The sequence below is a fragment of the Trichosurus vulpecula genome, chromosome 8 (genome assembly GCF_011100635.1).
Source record: "Trichosurus vulpecula isolate mTriVul1 chromosome 8, mTriVul1.pri, whole genome shotgun sequence".
Lineage (NCBI taxonomy): Eukaryota > Metazoa > Chordata > Mammalia > Diprotodontia > Phalangeridae > Trichosurus > Trichosurus vulpecula.
Window position 1 is genome coordinate 151,182,875 of NC_050580.1, and position 16,978 is coordinate 151,199,852.

Sequence of the window (16,978 nt, forward strand, 5' to 3'; positions counted from 1 at the left end):
ATTGTTTTCTAATGTTGAATGGTATCAGTGTGTGTGTGTGTGTGTGTGTGTGTGTGTGTGTGTCACATAAGATTTTTTTAAGACCCTAATAAGTGCTTTGGGTATTTGAATCATAGATTTAGAGTTGGAAGAAAACTTAAAGGCTTTCTAAGGCTCCTCCTTTTACAGATAAAGAAACTGAGGCCCTAGAGGTCATAAGAATTTCCCAGTCACATATTACTTTTTGGAAATCTAAGTAAGAGTTAACAAACCAAAAATAAGCCAGTGACTTGCCCATGGTCATATGACTAGTTAGCTTTGGAGGCAAGAGTTAAATCCTGGACTTTCAAATCTAAATCAAGCAGTTTTTTCTGCTTATCTACTATATAGTGCCTATCATTTCAGAGCAAAATATGAAATTCTAAGCAACAAGCTGTTTTCTAATGTGTATGTGTTTGGGGGTGGGGGGTGCACATGGTTTATTTTTCTAGGAGCATTTACAATGCAGCTGTGTGGTACTATCACCACTGCCAAGATAGGATGCCCATTGTTATGGTGACAGAAGATGAAGAAGCAATTCAGCAATATGGAAGCGAAACTGAAGGTGTATTTGTGATTTCATTCAAGGTATTTCAGATTGTTATTTAGTGAGTGTGCACATGTGTATGTGCACTCATGTATGTGTGAGGTGTCGTCCCTAAGCAGTGCCCTCAAGGCTCCAGACATCTTTGGCCAAGGGGTGACAGGACAGGAAAGAATAGGGGAAGACACTTTGGGATTTTGTGTCACCCTTGCCCTAGTTCAGCCTGACACTGATGGTTCTGAGCAAGGCTCCCTGGACCCCATAGTTCCCCGGAAGCTTGCCCAAATTGAGAGCCCAGGCCAGCCCCACTCTGTCACTGTCAGCCTCTACACGTGCATCTCCACGGAGAACCCAGTTTTGGATGCCAAAACGAAAGGCTGAATAAGTTGCCAGTGTTGAAGGCGAGGCTTGTGTTTTTCACCTGCTCTTCACTCTTGGTTGCACACGAATGAATGGAGAGATTTGTGTGTGTAAATAATAGAATTGAAGTGTGGCAGCATTTGTTTGAGTCCATCATATCAAGCCACGGTAGGCATTGTTATTGACCGTCTGCCCTGGGCTGCCCTTGCACCATAGTGCCATCTCCTGGGCACTTTTGGAGGCCATAAAAACCTTTTCTTGTCGAGATTTTCAACCAAACAATGTTTGATTGCTGTCATTTTTGATGCAGAGTCTTGAACAAGAACACCCATTTTTCCTTGTCAATTCTCAGAGATTCTTAGTGAACCTTAATTGGAGATTTTAGTTGTCTTATGTTTCTGTTGCTAAAATTTGCCAATTGAATTTCCTTGCACTCCAAAAAACAATGTTCTTGGATGCCAAAGGATTCCAGGGGCCCTGGATATTAATGTTGGTGTCACCTCTTTTTTCTTCTGTAATGCATCATGTCTTGTTCCTGCAGAGGACAGTTGACTAAAATTACGTTTTTCTCCTCGCTGTGAAAATCGCCTTTGTAGTCAAGTGTTACAATGCAGTTTAATTTTGTACAGCTTTTCTTACACAAACCGTGTGACCAAGGGCTTCACAAAGTTGAACAATAGTAGAAGAAAAAAGAAACATGAGGTCAAGATGAGGAGGCTAGTAAGTTCTTTCAGGGGGCATTTGGACCTAGAAAATAACGAGGAAAAAAATTGCAAAGAGATTGGGCGCTAACGACAGAATTTGGAAGAAGGTTTGAGAGGTGAATGTGTTTAATACACTTAAGGATTGAGGACCAAGAACAAAGAAAAGTCATGACTTCTGGGAAGACCTAAAAAAAGAAAAGAAAGCAATTTCAATCAGACACCCAAATGGCTAGGAGAGATGTAGCATAAATTAAAAGGATAATATGGTTTGACTTCCTTATGAACTTAAATAGAGAGACCATATTGGGAGTCCAAAGACTTTGGCTAAACTTTGACTAAAAACTAAGACAAAATCACAGATTCATTAGATAGAGATAAAAATGTACATAGATTCTTTGTGGAAGCTGAAAAATATCATATTAGTGGGTCAGTCAATCAGTCAGTAAGTATTTATTAAGCCCTTACTTTGTGCCAAGCACCATGCTATGCTCTGGAGATACAAAGAAGAGCAAAGCCACTGTCCCAGCCCTTGAACTCTCTTTCTAATAGAGGAGACAACATGAACATAACTACCTGCATTTGATATATAGAGAGAGTAAATGGAAGGTAATTGAAGAAGGAAGACAGGAACTGGAAGGGTTTCCCTCAGCAGGTATCATTTGACCTGAGTCTTGGAAGAAGCCAGAGAAGCTGAGAGCTCTGGAGACGGGAAGGGAGAGCATTCCAGGAATGAAGGACAGCTAATGAAAAGGCATGGAGTCTGGACATGGAGCAGTGGCGCTGGGTCATACTGTATAAGGATGGGAGGAAAGTAGAAGAAAACCAGAAAGGCAGGAAGGGGCCAGAGTTTGAAGTGCCATTTGATCCTGAAGGCACTAGGAAGCCATGAGAGTTGAGTACATGGTGGGAAGGGAGTGATGGGTCAGACCTGTGCTTATGGAACGTCACTTTGGCATATATGTGGAGATGGATTGGAGTAGGGAGAGACCTGAGGGAGGGAGACCAACCAGAAGGCAATTGTAATAGTCAAGGTGTGAAGTGATGAGAGCCTGCACCAAGGGCAGCTATGGGAGCAGAGAGAAAGCATTGTGAACGTACACAGAATAAGATTTGACAAAAGATTGAATACATGAAGTGAGTGTGAGTGAGGAATCAAGTGTGATACTGAGATTTTGAACCTGAGTGACTGGGGGGATGGTGACGCCCCTGGCAATAATAGAAAAGTAGGAAAGAGAGAAGGGTTCAGGGAGAAAGATAATGAGTTTGTCTTGGACATATTGAGGTTGAAATGCCTGTGGAATGTCCATCTTGGAATGTCCAAAAGACATTTGGTAATCCAAGACTACAAATTAACAGTGAAATTAGGACTGAATATATTGATCTGGGAATCATCTCCATAGAGAGGTTCATTGAACCTATTGGAGCTAATCAAATCCCCAGTTGAGATGGTATAGAGAGGAGGGCTTAGGACAGAGAGTTGGGGGAAAGTGGTCAGTCACGGTTACTGGAATTGACCTGGAGGAAGATCTAGCAAAGGAGAATAAGGGGTAGTCACATAAGTAGGAGAACCAGGAGAGAGCAACGTCGTGAAAACCTAGAGAGGAAAAAACGGCAATCTTCAGTGTCAAAGACAACAGAGAGGTGAAAAAGGATGAGGATTTGAGGATTGAGAAATGACCATTAGATTCGACAATTTAGAGATCATTGTTAATTTTGATCAGTTGGATGCTTAAAGGCAGATTACAGAGGATGTAGAAGTGAGTGAATGGAGAGGAAGTGGAAGCTCTTAGGATAGAGAGCTTCTTCAAAGAGTTTAGCCAAGAAGGGGAGGAGATATATAGCCTAATAGCTATTGAGAACAAGAGATCAGTAACCTGTGGCCTACATTCCAAAATGGTGCAAAAATCGAAAGAGGAGGGATGAAACTCTGGGGATTTGAGTGAATTTCAAACTGGCGATTTCAAACTCAACATTATCATCCTTACCAGCCTTCTTCCTTGGATGCTTCCATTTGTCTAGAGAAATAATCATAGTGAGTATACCGACAATGGTTCTATGCCCAGGATTTCTCTGAAGAATTGAGAGCTAAATGACACTAGTATTCATCAGTTGCCTCTTAGGGATTAATGGTACCCTGGCCGCTTACTTCTAAAGATATAGTTTGAAATTAATTTAGCTTAACAGTATTTGTTGACTGCTGTATGCAGACCGCTGTATTAAGTTATCAGAGTAACATAAGGAAGAGAATGCCTAACGAACTTATGGTCTATTCAAGGGAGAAAGGCCCAGTGCATATCTGTAAACCTAGGTGATAGAGACAGAAGTCAGTCCCCCACTTTTCACCTTGTTTCATGTTGGCCACTAAAGATCTGTATTGCTCTCAGAACCAGGAGAGCATTGTACACAGTAACAGCAATGCTGTGCGATGGCCAACTTTGATAGACCTAGCTCTTCTCAGCAATACAATGATCTTGGTCAGTTCCAAAAGACTTATAGTGGAAAATCCTGTGCACATCCAGAGAAAGAACTATGGAGTCTGAATGCAGATTAAAGCAGACTATTTTCTCTTTTTTTTCTTTCTCGTGGTTTTTCCCTTTTGTTCTGATTCTTCTTTCACAACATATCTCATGTGGAAATGTGTTTAATATGATTGTATATATATAACCTACATCAGATTGCATGCCATCTTGGGGAGGCTGGAGGGGATGGAAGGGGAAAAATTTAGAACTCATACTCTTATAAAAGTGAATGCTGAAGACTAATAAATAAGTATTTTTTTCAAAAAGGAGAAAAAAGATCTATATTGCTCTCCCTATCACTGACCCTAAACGTGGCCAAACAGATAAAGGCAACTGGGCCTGCACAGCCAGAATTTAGCTATGTGATGATCTTTTTTTAAAACAGTTTCCAGAAACAGGGTGCTCTGTCTCCTACTGTCTGCCTTCACTAGCTTCGGAGATAGTATGCACACATTTATATGCATGGAAATGCAGAGTAATCAAGAATGCAAATATTAAAACGTGAAGGAGCCTCTCTAGTTCTTCTAAAAAGGCATTGTGGAATGAGAGGAAGTCCCTGACAACCTGCATGACCTTGAATTAGATCTTTCACCTCTCTTAAATCTCAACTCTCTTATCAGTAAGATGAGGGGTTGGATTGAGGATAATGAAAGTCCTTACAGTTCTAAATACGTGATTCTGCTTGTAGTCACCTTCTCACTAACTCCACACAACCTTTCTAGACTAACTAGGAAGCTCATTCATCCATTGAATAAACATTCATTAAACACTTATTATGTGTAAGATCCTTTAGAGGGTGCTGGGGATGCAGAGACAAAAAAACCAAATATCGGCTAATATCACCTCAAAGTTGCGTACCAGCAGCTTTTGTTCAAGAAAATGAGTTTTTAAAATGGAACTGAAATGGAGATTTTTATTTATAGTTTCTTTGGTTGTGTTTTTTTAAATCTTTATTACACAGAACTATCTGGACAACTTTTGGCCCGACTTAAAGGCTGCCCACGAGCTGTGTGATTCCATACTTCAGGCTCGTCGTGAGAGAGAGCTTGAAAGCCAAGAGAACAATGGGAAAGAATACCCAGAGCACCTTCCTCTGGAAGTATTAGAGGCTGGAATTAAGTCTGGGAGATATATCCAGGTGAGGAAAATGATAAAAGACATTGTCGGGAGCAAGCTACCACATACCCTTCTCTGAACGGGGGCATTTAAAACTCTGTTTTCTTCTTTTCGTTAATTGCCTTTGAGGCCTTCTGGAGAGCTGGATGGATGGGCAGTCAGTCTAACCAATAAACAGCTGTCACTGTTGAGTAGTTTGTTGGTAGGGTGTGGGGTCAGACATCATTCCGCTGATAGAACCTAGTTATCTAATCAAATGCTGCCTAATCAAATGCCAGTGAAGCTTTTTAGTTGTAGGGTTACGATTGAAGAGGAGGTTGGAAATGGCCTTGCAAATGTCTCCTAATACTGGGAAAGAAAAATTCCAAATCTAGGTTAGGAGTCTGGGCTGGTTATAAGCAGAGTTTGTCTTATGTATCCTGGCTTCACCTTCCTCTTTTTTCAGCCCTCTCAATGGCAGGTACACAAGAGGTCATTGCTGCCAGAGTTTCTTCTATCAGAAATGGATATGATAAACTTAATCTCACTGATATATTAAGAATTTAATAATATTACACCTCTCAATGATATCTACATTTTCTGCATAATCTGAAGGAATATGTTATAAATGGTAGCATTTTAAATATAAATATATGGGATATATTTGGGGACAGGAGCCTTCTTGGGCTCTTTATGCTACATAGGTAAGGCCGACTCAGTGAAAAATAATGTTGTTATGGCCAGGAAGAGCTCTACTGGGTCATTTTCTCTCAAGGGAAAAAAAATCCTCATTGTTGAAAGCAGTGATCTCACACCTTATAAAAATGTAATATAGTGGTTATTGTCGTATCACTCTCAAATTGTAAAGCTAAGCTGAATTTTCTTCCCCTCATTTCCAGGCCATCTCATTGACTGTTAATTTTGATTTTAGGGAATTCTCAATGTCAATAAACACAGAGCACAAATAGAAGCTTTTGTCCGACTCCAGGGAGCCAGCAGTAAAGACTCAGGTTCAGTATATTCACTTTCTTTCAAATTTTTACCCTTCTTTGCTAAGTTCTTCCACAGTGGAAAAAAGTAGTATTTTTATCCTATTATATTACACTTTTTATTTGTCATCTGAGTCATTGACTGCATAAAATAGAAATTGTGGCAAGTCCACTTTATTGTGGACCAGACGTCAAGGTTAAGAGATGATAGGTTTTTACGGTCTTTTCCCCTTGAAAATGATCCTTTCAAATCAGAGGATTTAGAAGTGAATGAATGGAGAGGAAGTGGAAGCACTTAGGTACATGTGCCATATCCAGCACGTGGTCATGCTTGCCCTTGAATCTCTACCACTCCAAAGCTGATTCTGCCTCCAGAAACAGGCAGAGTCCATGGATGACTACACAGGAATCCCAACAGAGGAGCATTGAAGGGGCTACCAGCCTGAGCACAAGGGCATTTACTTTATTTTTTTATTTATTTATTTTTAGTTTTCAACATTCATTTCCACAAGATTTTGAGTTACAAATTTTCTCCCCATCTCTCCCCTCCCCCTGTTTGAACAATCTGGCTAGCAGCTGTTGTGGGAGTGAAAGACCAACACAAGCCCAACAACAAGAACGCTGCCAGCACACTGCAAAAGCCCAGGTTCTTTTGATCTGCTTTACTAAGGAAAGCAACATTAAGGGGTTAACAAGCTTACTTTAATTCAACATACAAATACTATTCACTTAGTTCAGGGGAAAAAGCCAGCACCCTGAACTTCGGGACAAATACAAACAAATTACAATCATGGATAGACAGACTTTGTCTGATTGAAATCCCAATACGTAGCTACCAGAGTTTAACAAAGTCCCAGCATCCGGATTTACGAGCTGGAGGGCTCTTAGCTACAGCTGCCCGGAGTCTCCACGCCACCAAGAGTGAGAGCCCTGTGCAAATAGCTCTGTCTTCTCTTCTTATACCATTTCAGACATCATCAGACTTCATCTGAATGACCAGAACTTGGGTTCCTATGATTGGCTCTTGAGTTAGCACCTCCCCTTAGTACCCTGGGAGCTTCACACCCACATAGGCTTAGCACCTAACAGGGGTTTGGGCTTGGGGTTTAGCACCTAGTAAGATTCAATGAAATACACTGAATTAATCAAAGGAAACAAAAGCCTAACTCTTCAAGGGCACTTGGTTGAACTGAATACTAAGAGCCCATTTTGCTTACCAACACACCCCGCCACCCCAAGATGGCATGTATTCTGATTGCCCCTTTCCGCAGTCTGCCCTCCCTTCTATCGCCCCAACCCTTACTTTCTTGTAGGGCAAAATAGATTTCTATACCCATTGCCCATATATCTTATTTCCCAGTTGCATGTAAAAACAATTTTTAACATTTGTTTTTAGAACTTTGAGTTCCAAATTCTCTCCCTTCTTCCCTCCCTCCTTGAGAAGGCAGGCAATTCAATATAGGTTACACATGTATCATTATGCAAAACACTTCCATAATAGTCATATTGTGAAAGACTGACTATATTTCCCTCCATCCTATCCCGTCCCCCATTTATTCATTTTTCTCCTTTGACCCTGTCCCTTTTCAAAAGTGTTTCCTTCTGACTACTCCCTCCCCCAATCTGCCCTCCCTTCTATCATCATCACCCCTCTCATCCCCTTCCCCCCTATTTTCCTGTAGGATAAGATACCCAGTTGAGTGGGGCACTTTATAACAGTACATGAGCATGCATGGAAAACTGTCTCTAATGCAGCTGATTGTTCCGATGGAGAGCATGTTCAGTTACATTTAAGTAGGATGAGTTGCTTAAATGTCTTTATAGAGATTCCGACATAGACTTGTGATGTTAAATGGGGATAATAATGCCTGTATACCTTATGGGCTTATTATAAAGCTACCGTAAGTGCTTTGGAGTTGTGACAGACAACGATCTGGGTTCAAATCCTATCTCTGACATTTGCCAACTCTTTGACCATGAGGAAACCACTTAATTTCTCTGAGCCTTATTTTCCTCATCTGTAAAATGGGAGAGATAACAGCCCCTACTTTAGGTGGTTATTGATGGTAACAAGAAGATAATATATGTGAAGCACTTCCTAGACCTTAAAGGGATGTCGTGTTACCCGTCATCATCATCACCATCGTCATCATTACAGTGAGATGATAGTTCTGAAACTGTTCGGTGCTGTAGCAAGTAGCACTGAAGAAATAGGAGTCGATCGTTAACAATCTTCAGAACACAAGTGTGCGTCTTCATCTTTAGGAGTTACTGAGTGCAGGACTATTGCATTTGAAATGTCTTACTGGGTGTCTTTGCCTCCTTGAAAACAGATTTAATTAGTGACATCCTTGTGCATGGTATGAAAGCTCGCAACCGCTCAATTCATGGTGACGTGGTCGTGGTGGAACTACTCCCCAAAAATGAATGGAAAGGGAGGACTGCCGCTTTGTGTGAGAATGAAAACGATGACAAAACACCAGGGGAGTCTCCCAGTGAGCCTATGCCCACAGGTAAGTGAGAGAAGGACGGACAGATGTGAGCCTCTGGAGAGTTTCTCTTTTTAGATGCACGAAATAAAATAACTCTTCTTCTGGTAATTCTTCTTCTGTCAGAGTTTCACATAGATATACCTTTCTCTACATACTTACTAACTCTGAAATTGGTAGATGGGGGCAAAAGAGAGGAGAGAGCAACCATGTGCCAAGTATACATATCAGACATGGCAATAGAAGAACAGAAAGAATGGTGAAAAGGGGATCTCCATCTTGTGTCCAAGAGTAACTGCTTCAGGGGAGCAGAATGCTGAGCTAGCCCCTTCATTCCTTCTATGCCGCTTTACAAGCATTAATTTAAATATCATTTGTTCGTATGGTAGACTGTTCTATCTTAGCCCCTAGGTACACCTGCCTCACCAGTCAATATTGTTTCTTTTTCAAAGGCAGAGTGGTAGGAATCCTTCAGAAGAACTGGCGGGATTACGTGGTGACGTTTCCATCTAAAGAAGAGGTTCAGTCCCAGGGCAAAAATGCCCAGAAAATCCTAGTGACACCTTGGGATTACAGAATTCCCAAAATCAGGATCAGTACTCAACAAGCAGAAGCACTACAGGTAACTAGTAGAAATTCATTTTATTTTACCCAAATTTGGTTAGCTTTGTTCAGTAGCAGTAGACACAGGTATTTCCTTTAGCAAAGGAGGAAATAAATTATGAATGACCCCAAACCATACATCTAGAGTTATGGATACTGTTTTTAAGATGTTCTAAATATAGAAGAATCAGCTATCGAGTAGTGTTCAGTTAATAAATGAAGGGCAGAAAGAAACTGTCCTAGAAAGAACTGTGTAAGACCAACCAAAGAGAACATGTGTTATCCAACCGTCCAATTCAGAAACTAGTTCTGTATGTGTACACACACACACACACACACACACACACACACACACACACACCCCTTGTCAGTATGGTTGGCAAAGTATAGGTATGTATATTTATTTACATACATTTGTGTGTTTGTATGTATGTATACTTTGCCAGCAACACTAACAAGCTTTCCTTCAACAGATCATAGAGAAATAATTTTAATGCCTATAGTGGTGATTTGATATGTTACTTCACAGAATCAATTGCCTAGAGAAGACTGTAGCAGTGAAAACAGACATCAGTGGAGGAAAAATTGGAAACCTCTCCCTTGACTCATAGACTTCAGGCCTTGCCTGCCTTAACTCATGTAGTATTTCACAAAGTGTGAGAATTGTCTACTCTTCACAGTGTAATGAGGCTCATCACCAATAGATTCGGCCACTAGGTGATGTTGGCTGCTACCACCCATGAAACAAAACTTCAAAATGGCCCTTTAGTCCTGTGTACCTCCTTCTGTCTCTGTAACCTGTTGCATAACGGCAGAAAAAGGGACAGATGCTACTAAACATCACAGTTTTTAGGCCCTTTATAAAAATTAATTCACCTTTCTAAAAATTAATTTTAAAATTTATTTATTGGTATTCTAAATGTGAAACTCTTGTCTAATGATTAACAAGTTGACATTTTATTAAAGAGAAATAGAACCGTATCAAAATTGACATTCTAAATGTGAAATCCTTGTCTATTGATTAACAATCTGACATTCTATTAAAGAGAAACAGAACTATATCAAAATTGACATTCTTAATAAAAATGAAACTGAAAGACATAAGGAAATTGAAGCTAAGTGGTAGGCTTACAGCGTATCCTTGGAGAAACAGAGGATGGATTTGACAGGGTTTTATTGTTCACTCAAAGGCAACAAGAATCACTGTTTTGTAGAAAACAGTTCTCATGATCAACGATTATAGTCAATCCCACAAAAAAAAAACAAACCTGAAGATAGTTATACCAAAATCTGTTGTAGAAGGGCAGCTGGGGCACAGTAGATAGAGCACTGGCTCTGGAGTCAAGAGGACCTGAGTTCAAATCCAGCCTCAGACATGTGACACTCACTAGCTGTGTGACCCTGGACAAGTCACTTAACCCCAATTGCCTCAGGAAAAAAATAAAAACATAAGAATAAAAAAATATTCTGTTGCAGAGAACAAAATCTCATACACCAAAATGTTGCAGAGAACAAAGAAGTAGAGAAATTTTATAGAGACCTTAATAAGGTCCTCTAATCTAAATGAGCATTATTTAGTAATGCCCAGTGACTTCATTTCAAAAGCAGGCATCAAGAAGGATGGTTTTAGAAAATACGGTTCAGGATTAAAAAATGAAAAAGGCCAAAACCTTGTCAACTACTTAGAGCCTCCTACCTGTATGTCGTAAGTCATTCTTTCAAGAAACCACGCAAAAAATGAAATTGATTGCATTCTTAATAGACAGAACACAACTGGTTATTGATTTGGAGGTCATTTCTAAATGATTGTGTTTTCTGCAGATGATCACTTAATTAGAGCAAAGGTCAAAACCAATGCCAAACTATAAAAATGACATTGTAAATAACTATAATAGTTTCAATCTGACACATTCATACAAGCTGTTGACTCTAAAAAATAGGAAATGGATGAAAAAAGACATAAACTCCAGTTATCAACTTTTTGGATATCTTGTTTTTAAGGAAATTTAACTAATACAAAACAGTCTTCTCAATTATGAGGCCAAAAGGGAATTCAGCACTCAGTAAGCACCTCTTATGTGTAAGGCCCTATGCCAGGTTCTGGGGACACAAACGCAAAACCAGAAAAAAATTCTGCATCTAGAAACCTCAGCCAGCAAAACGTGATTTTGCCGAGAAAGACATAACAAGGACGGTATTAATTTAGAATGAAAACACATTTGAAAAATATTGTAGTGGGAGGATAGTGGAAATTATGAGCAATATCACTTCAGACAACAGGTAAGGATGGTGGAAGAGAAAATGATTGTGTAACAAGCTTGGCTTGAGACCTAAGTAAGCCTCACCTTCTCAAAAACACTGATCAAATTGGCAGAACAACACAGAAGAAAGAAAATTAGAACAAATGTGCCAAAGTTCCTTTAGCAATATTTTTATCATTGACAGTGGAATCATCATATCTAGACTCTTAACTCATTCTTTTGCGTATTATATGAGAAAATGGAATTGATACATCAGAAGGCAGCAGTATCAGACCAAATACGTACAGAGTAAATCTGTGCTGGAAGGATTGCAGTTTTGAAAGCATTAAGAGATTGATTTTCAGGATCTTTTGAAAGAGAATGATTTCAAAAAATAAGGGATGCTATCATTACCATTGGGCAGCTAGGTGGCAGAGTGGGTAGAGTGTCAGGCCTGAAGTTAGGAAGACTCATCTTCCTGAGTTCAAATCTAGTCTCAGACACTTACTGGCTATGTGAACCTGGAAAAGTCACTTAATCCTGTTTGCCTCAGTTTCCTCCTCTGTAAAAATGACCTGGAGAAGGAAATGGCAAACAATTCCAGTATCTTTGCCAAGAAAACCCAAAATGGGGTCACAAAGAGTCAGACATAACTGAACTGAACTGAAAAAAATCTTTGAGAGTGATAAATATACCTATTGCAAATCCTCTTGAAGAATGTATGAGAAGCCAACAATTTTGGGGATGTTATAGTCACACAATTGTCTGAAAGTTAAGAGATTGCAATACCCTCTAGTTCGAGAACATCAAGGCAGTTTTGCTTGATAATTTCTTGAAAGATGATGTCTAGGCTCTTTTTTTGATCATGGCTTTAGGGAAAATTCTCTCTCCTGGATCTATTTTCAGTTATATTTCAGTTGTTTTTCCAGTGGGATATTTCACGTTGTCTTCTATTTTTTATTTTGATTTTATTGTTTCTCGATGTCTCGTGGAGTCATTAGCCTCCAGTTGCCCAATCCTAATTTTTAAGAAATTATTTTCTTCAGTGAATTTTTGTGCCTCTTTTTCCATTTGGCTAATTCTGCTTTTTAATGAGTTCTCTTCAGTGAATTTTTGTGCCAATTCCGTTTTTCCAGGCATTCTTCTCGCTGGATTTTTTTTTACGCCTCTTTTACCATTTGGCCTATTGTTTTTTAAGGTGTTGTTTTCCTCAGCATTTTTTGTGCCTCCTTTACTGTGCTGTTGACCCTTCATTACTTTCTTGCATCACTCTCACATCTCTTCTCAATTTTTCCTCTACCTCTCTTGATTATTAAAATCCTTTTTGAACTCTTCCACGGCCTGAGACCAAATCATATTTATTTGAGGCTTTAGATGTAGGAGTTTTGACTTTGTTGTCTTTGTTATTTTAATTTCAGGAATCTGAAAGAAACTGTTGGTTAAAATGCTGTTCACTTTGGATTGTGGTACTGCTTCATCCAGTTCCCAATCTGTGCTATGATATGGTGTCTGTGCCAGCCCCATCAGCTCTGAAATTTCAGAATACCCTGAAGGAACAGGTTATATCAATTGATGCAGTGCAGTTTTGTTTGTTTTTTGGTCATTAAGGCAAAGAAAATAGAGATTGGGTGAATTTTTTCATTTATTTCAAAGTAAAATTAAAATAAAATTTTTGCATCAGTTGATACACCTGGTCCTTCAAATGCTGCCATGCCCTGTAGTGGAAAGAACACTGAACTTGAAGTCAAGAAAGAGCTGAGTTTGAATCCTGCTTCTGACACTACCTGTGTGATGTATAGACCAGTTACTTAACCTTGCTAAGCTTTAATTTCATCATTTGTAAATTGAGGATACTAATGGCTCCAGTATATACTTGGTTGGGTTCTTGTGAGAATCACATGATGATACAATGTGAAGCAATTTGCAAACCTCCAAGTTCTATATAAATGTCAGCTATGATTACTTTTTATATTTAAGTTTGAATGCTTCTTATTGACCAAATTAACATCTAATCCTGGAATGTCTGTGCTTTTTCCTCTAACTTCAGGACTTCAGGGTGGTTGTACGTATTGATTCCTGGGAGTCAACATCTGTATATCCAAATGGACATTTTGTACGAGTTTTAGGAAGAATACGAGATCTTGAAGGGGAAATTGCAACGATCCTGGTAGAGAACAGTATTTCTGTTGCCCCTTTCTCGGAAGCCCAGGTTAGTTCCTCTTGTAATTCTATGCTCCAATGGCTTCTAGTGTTTCTTTTTAATTTTTTTAATGTTGCTGTGAAAACAAAACTCTGGAAACAAAACTTCTTGGACCCATGAAAAGAGAAAGCCCACACTTCCCCTTGTTTAGTATTTGAGACAACTCATCCTACGCTTCTGGTACAGAGTCATTATTCGATGGTCTATGTTCCTGACAGTGATCAATTTTAAAATTTTTCCATGTAGCTAAAAAATGGCTTCCACATAGGGCATGTAGTAAGGATGTAACCTTCCCCTTGTACTATCTGATTGCGTTTCTGACTGGACTACACCCTCTACACAAACTTACAAGTATGTGAATCAAGTTCTTCCATAACCTAAAAATACAAGAAGATTTTTTTTGTTAATTTTCACAAGTCTCGTCTCCTAGCCAGACGAAGGATAACAAAATCAGACTTAAAGAGACAAAATGGTTGCTCTAATATTATGCTATTTCAGAATACTTTACATTATAAAATCAGAGTTTTAGTATAAATATAGATCTTAACTTGAATACAGTGAGCCAGGCTTGACAAGACTAGAATGCTTTTCATCTCTTAGCAAAATTAGCTGGGATTTGCCAGGTCTGAACAGATGATAGCAGAGAGAAAATAGTGTATCGGTCTTGGTCTAAATGACATTGTTGTAAGTGGCTTTTAAAGAATATTAGCCTATCACAAGGGTGACATGTTGATTTTTCACTACTTGGACTTGATATAAAATTCTACAAAATTTGAAAAAAGTATAGTAGCCTTTGGGAACAGTAGGGAGGGGAGGAGAACACTCGTTAACCATCTGTACATTCACATTCTAGCTTCGGTGTTTAAAGTAGCAATTGGAAGGGAGTAAAAATGTCTATAGGAGGTAATTGGGCAGGTACAGAATTAGAGTAATGTGTTAAGGGATAGTTGGAGTGATACTTAATGTGAGAAAGAGCAGATGGGTGATTCTTGAAGCCCGAAGCCCCTCAGTTGCTGACTTAGTTCTCCTCATACAGATGTGCGAAATGCCAGTCAACAACCCAGAGAATCCCTGGAAAGTGAATCCTGAGGAGGAACAAGAACGCATTGATTTGAGGAAAACCCATCTTGTGTTCAGCATCGACCCTAAAGGCTGTGAAGATGTGGATGATGCTCTCTCAGTCAGAACCTTAATTAATGGCAACTTGGAACTTGGAGTTCACATTGCAGATGTAACACATTTTGTGACAGCAAATTCTTACACTGATATTGAAGCTAGAACCAGGTAATACTCTTAGTTAGGTGTGGATCAGGAAATTAAATAACATTTTAAGTAAGCATTATTATTAAATGTAGGTGGCTGTGCTTTAATCTTTAGGATCTGGTAACTATGAAAGTTGGATCTTTACAAAGAAAGAATATGCATGAGGGAGAGAGCATTGGATCCCCCAATTCTGAAAATCCTTGGAGAGGGAAGTTGGAAGTCTACTTCCCCCCTTTTCCCTTAGGAAAATAGGATCTTTGATAATCCTACCTTTTGTTATATATGGCTAACCTCTTCATGTCTTCTTTTATAGTAAATTAAAATAAGCTTAATATTCCATGAATATGGAACTGTTTTATATAAATACCAGATTATTGCATTCTAACTTTTCCTGATATTCAGAATTTTAGCAAAATCCATATCAGCAAAGAAAGCAATTTTCTAATTTCTTTATGCAAAGTGGAAAAGTATGAATACTAAAAGCATTCACCCACAGGATGGCATGCTCTGTTATAACAGACTAGCTCTCTCAAAGGGCGCGCTACATTGTGTGAAAAGCTGCCAGGCTGTGGCGCATTGTACTGGTACTTTGGTCCTTTGGCTCACTGGAGACCAGACTATTTCCTAAAGCAATAAATACTTTTGTATTCCTGTACTAACTGTGTCATGTATGTGTATGTGTTATTTACAGGGCAACCACTTACTATTTAGCAGATCGTCGATATGATATGCTGCCTTCCATCCTGAGTGCTGATTTGTGTTCTCTGCTCGGAGGAGTTGATCGGTGAGATTTGCTCAGACTACTGACTCGTCTTTTTCTTCTTCTCATCTCTCCACAGTTCTGCTTTTTATTTGCATCCTAAACCCTATCTTGCCCTCCACTAATCCTTGGCTGGTTCACTTTTCTGTTCCAGTCTCTTCTTCCACACATATCCTCTCAGCCCTACTTTTAGTGCACAATTACTTTTAATTCCTACTTGTTTATTTTCCAGTTAAGTCCAGTAATATATATGGGTATCTATGTGCATATATACATTTCTTTGGAGGACTCAGTGAATGCAATTTTTTTTTGTACAACAGCCATGTGTCTTTTAAAAATGCACTGCCACTATGGTTTTTTGCTTACTGTATGTTTCTAATTATTATTCCCTCAAAACTACCGGGCCATCACAAACACTGTGGACTAGTATGCTTCTACACACTTAGTTCTGTTTTCCTTTACTATGGAGTCAACGTAAACAGGTTGATCTCAGTTGGAAGCTGTTTTAATCAAGATGGAAAACTGTAAGCTAGAATTTGTAATCACTTACCACTCTACCTCCAAATTAAATATGAGATAAGCAAGGGTTACCACTCATTTCAATTACATTAGGGCCTCATTGGAGCCAAGTTTGATATTGTTTTGTTCGTTTAAAAATTACTGGGTTTTTTTTTTGGTTTTTTTTTTGTCAGGGCAGTTGGGGTTAAGTGACTTGCCCAAGGTCACACAGCTAGTACATGTGTCAAGTGTCTGAGGCCGGATTTGAACTCAGGTCCTTCTGACTCCAGGGCCGGTGCTCTACTGACTGCGCCACCTAGCTGCCCCAAAAATTACTGTTTTAGTAGTGCACTGAAGTCCATCCTATTCAGTGTCTCATTGTGGCACAGATGGAACCCTGAATTCCAGAAGGCTATACCCATAGATCACAAGCCCTAGCAGGTCCTGCCAAGTTAAGACAGAGGAGAGGTTAGATGATAGCAGAGAGAAAATAGTGTAGAGGCCTTGGTCTAGAGGACGTTGTTTAAGTTGTTTTTAAAAAATTAGCCTAAATACAATGATCCAAGACAATGCCAAAGGACTCCTGATGAAAAATGCTATCCATATCCAGAGAACCGATGGAGTCTGAATGCAGATCAAAGCATACTATTTTTCAATCTTGTACTTTTTTGTGTTTTCTTAATTTGGTTTGTTTCT

The 16,978-nt window shown here is 39.2% G+C and overlaps 1 protein-coding gene across 1 annotated transcript in view; it reads left to right on the top strand.

Moving 5' to 3' along the window:
* Nucleotides 1-16,978, top strand: part of DIS3L (DIS3 like exosome 3'-5' exoribonuclease) — a 40,727-nt gene that overhangs the window by 14,600 nt on the left and 9,149 nt on the right. The window contains exons 4-11 of the mRNA XM_036736395.1: nucleotides 471-606; nucleotides 5,107-5,283; nucleotides 6,172-6,250; nucleotides 8,563-8,742; nucleotides 9,171-9,340; nucleotides 13,609-13,770; nucleotides 14,798-15,045; nucleotides 15,716-15,808. Of these exons, the coding sequence (XP_036592290.1) occupies nucleotides 471-606; nucleotides 5,107-5,283; nucleotides 6,172-6,250; nucleotides 8,563-8,742; nucleotides 9,171-9,340; nucleotides 13,609-13,770; nucleotides 14,798-15,045; nucleotides 15,716-15,808 (1,245 nt within the window). The remainder of the gene's footprint in view (nucleotides 1-470; nucleotides 607-5,106; nucleotides 5,284-6,171; nucleotides 6,251-8,562; nucleotides 8,743-9,170; nucleotides 9,341-13,608; nucleotides 13,771-14,797; nucleotides 15,046-15,715; nucleotides 15,809-16,978) is intronic.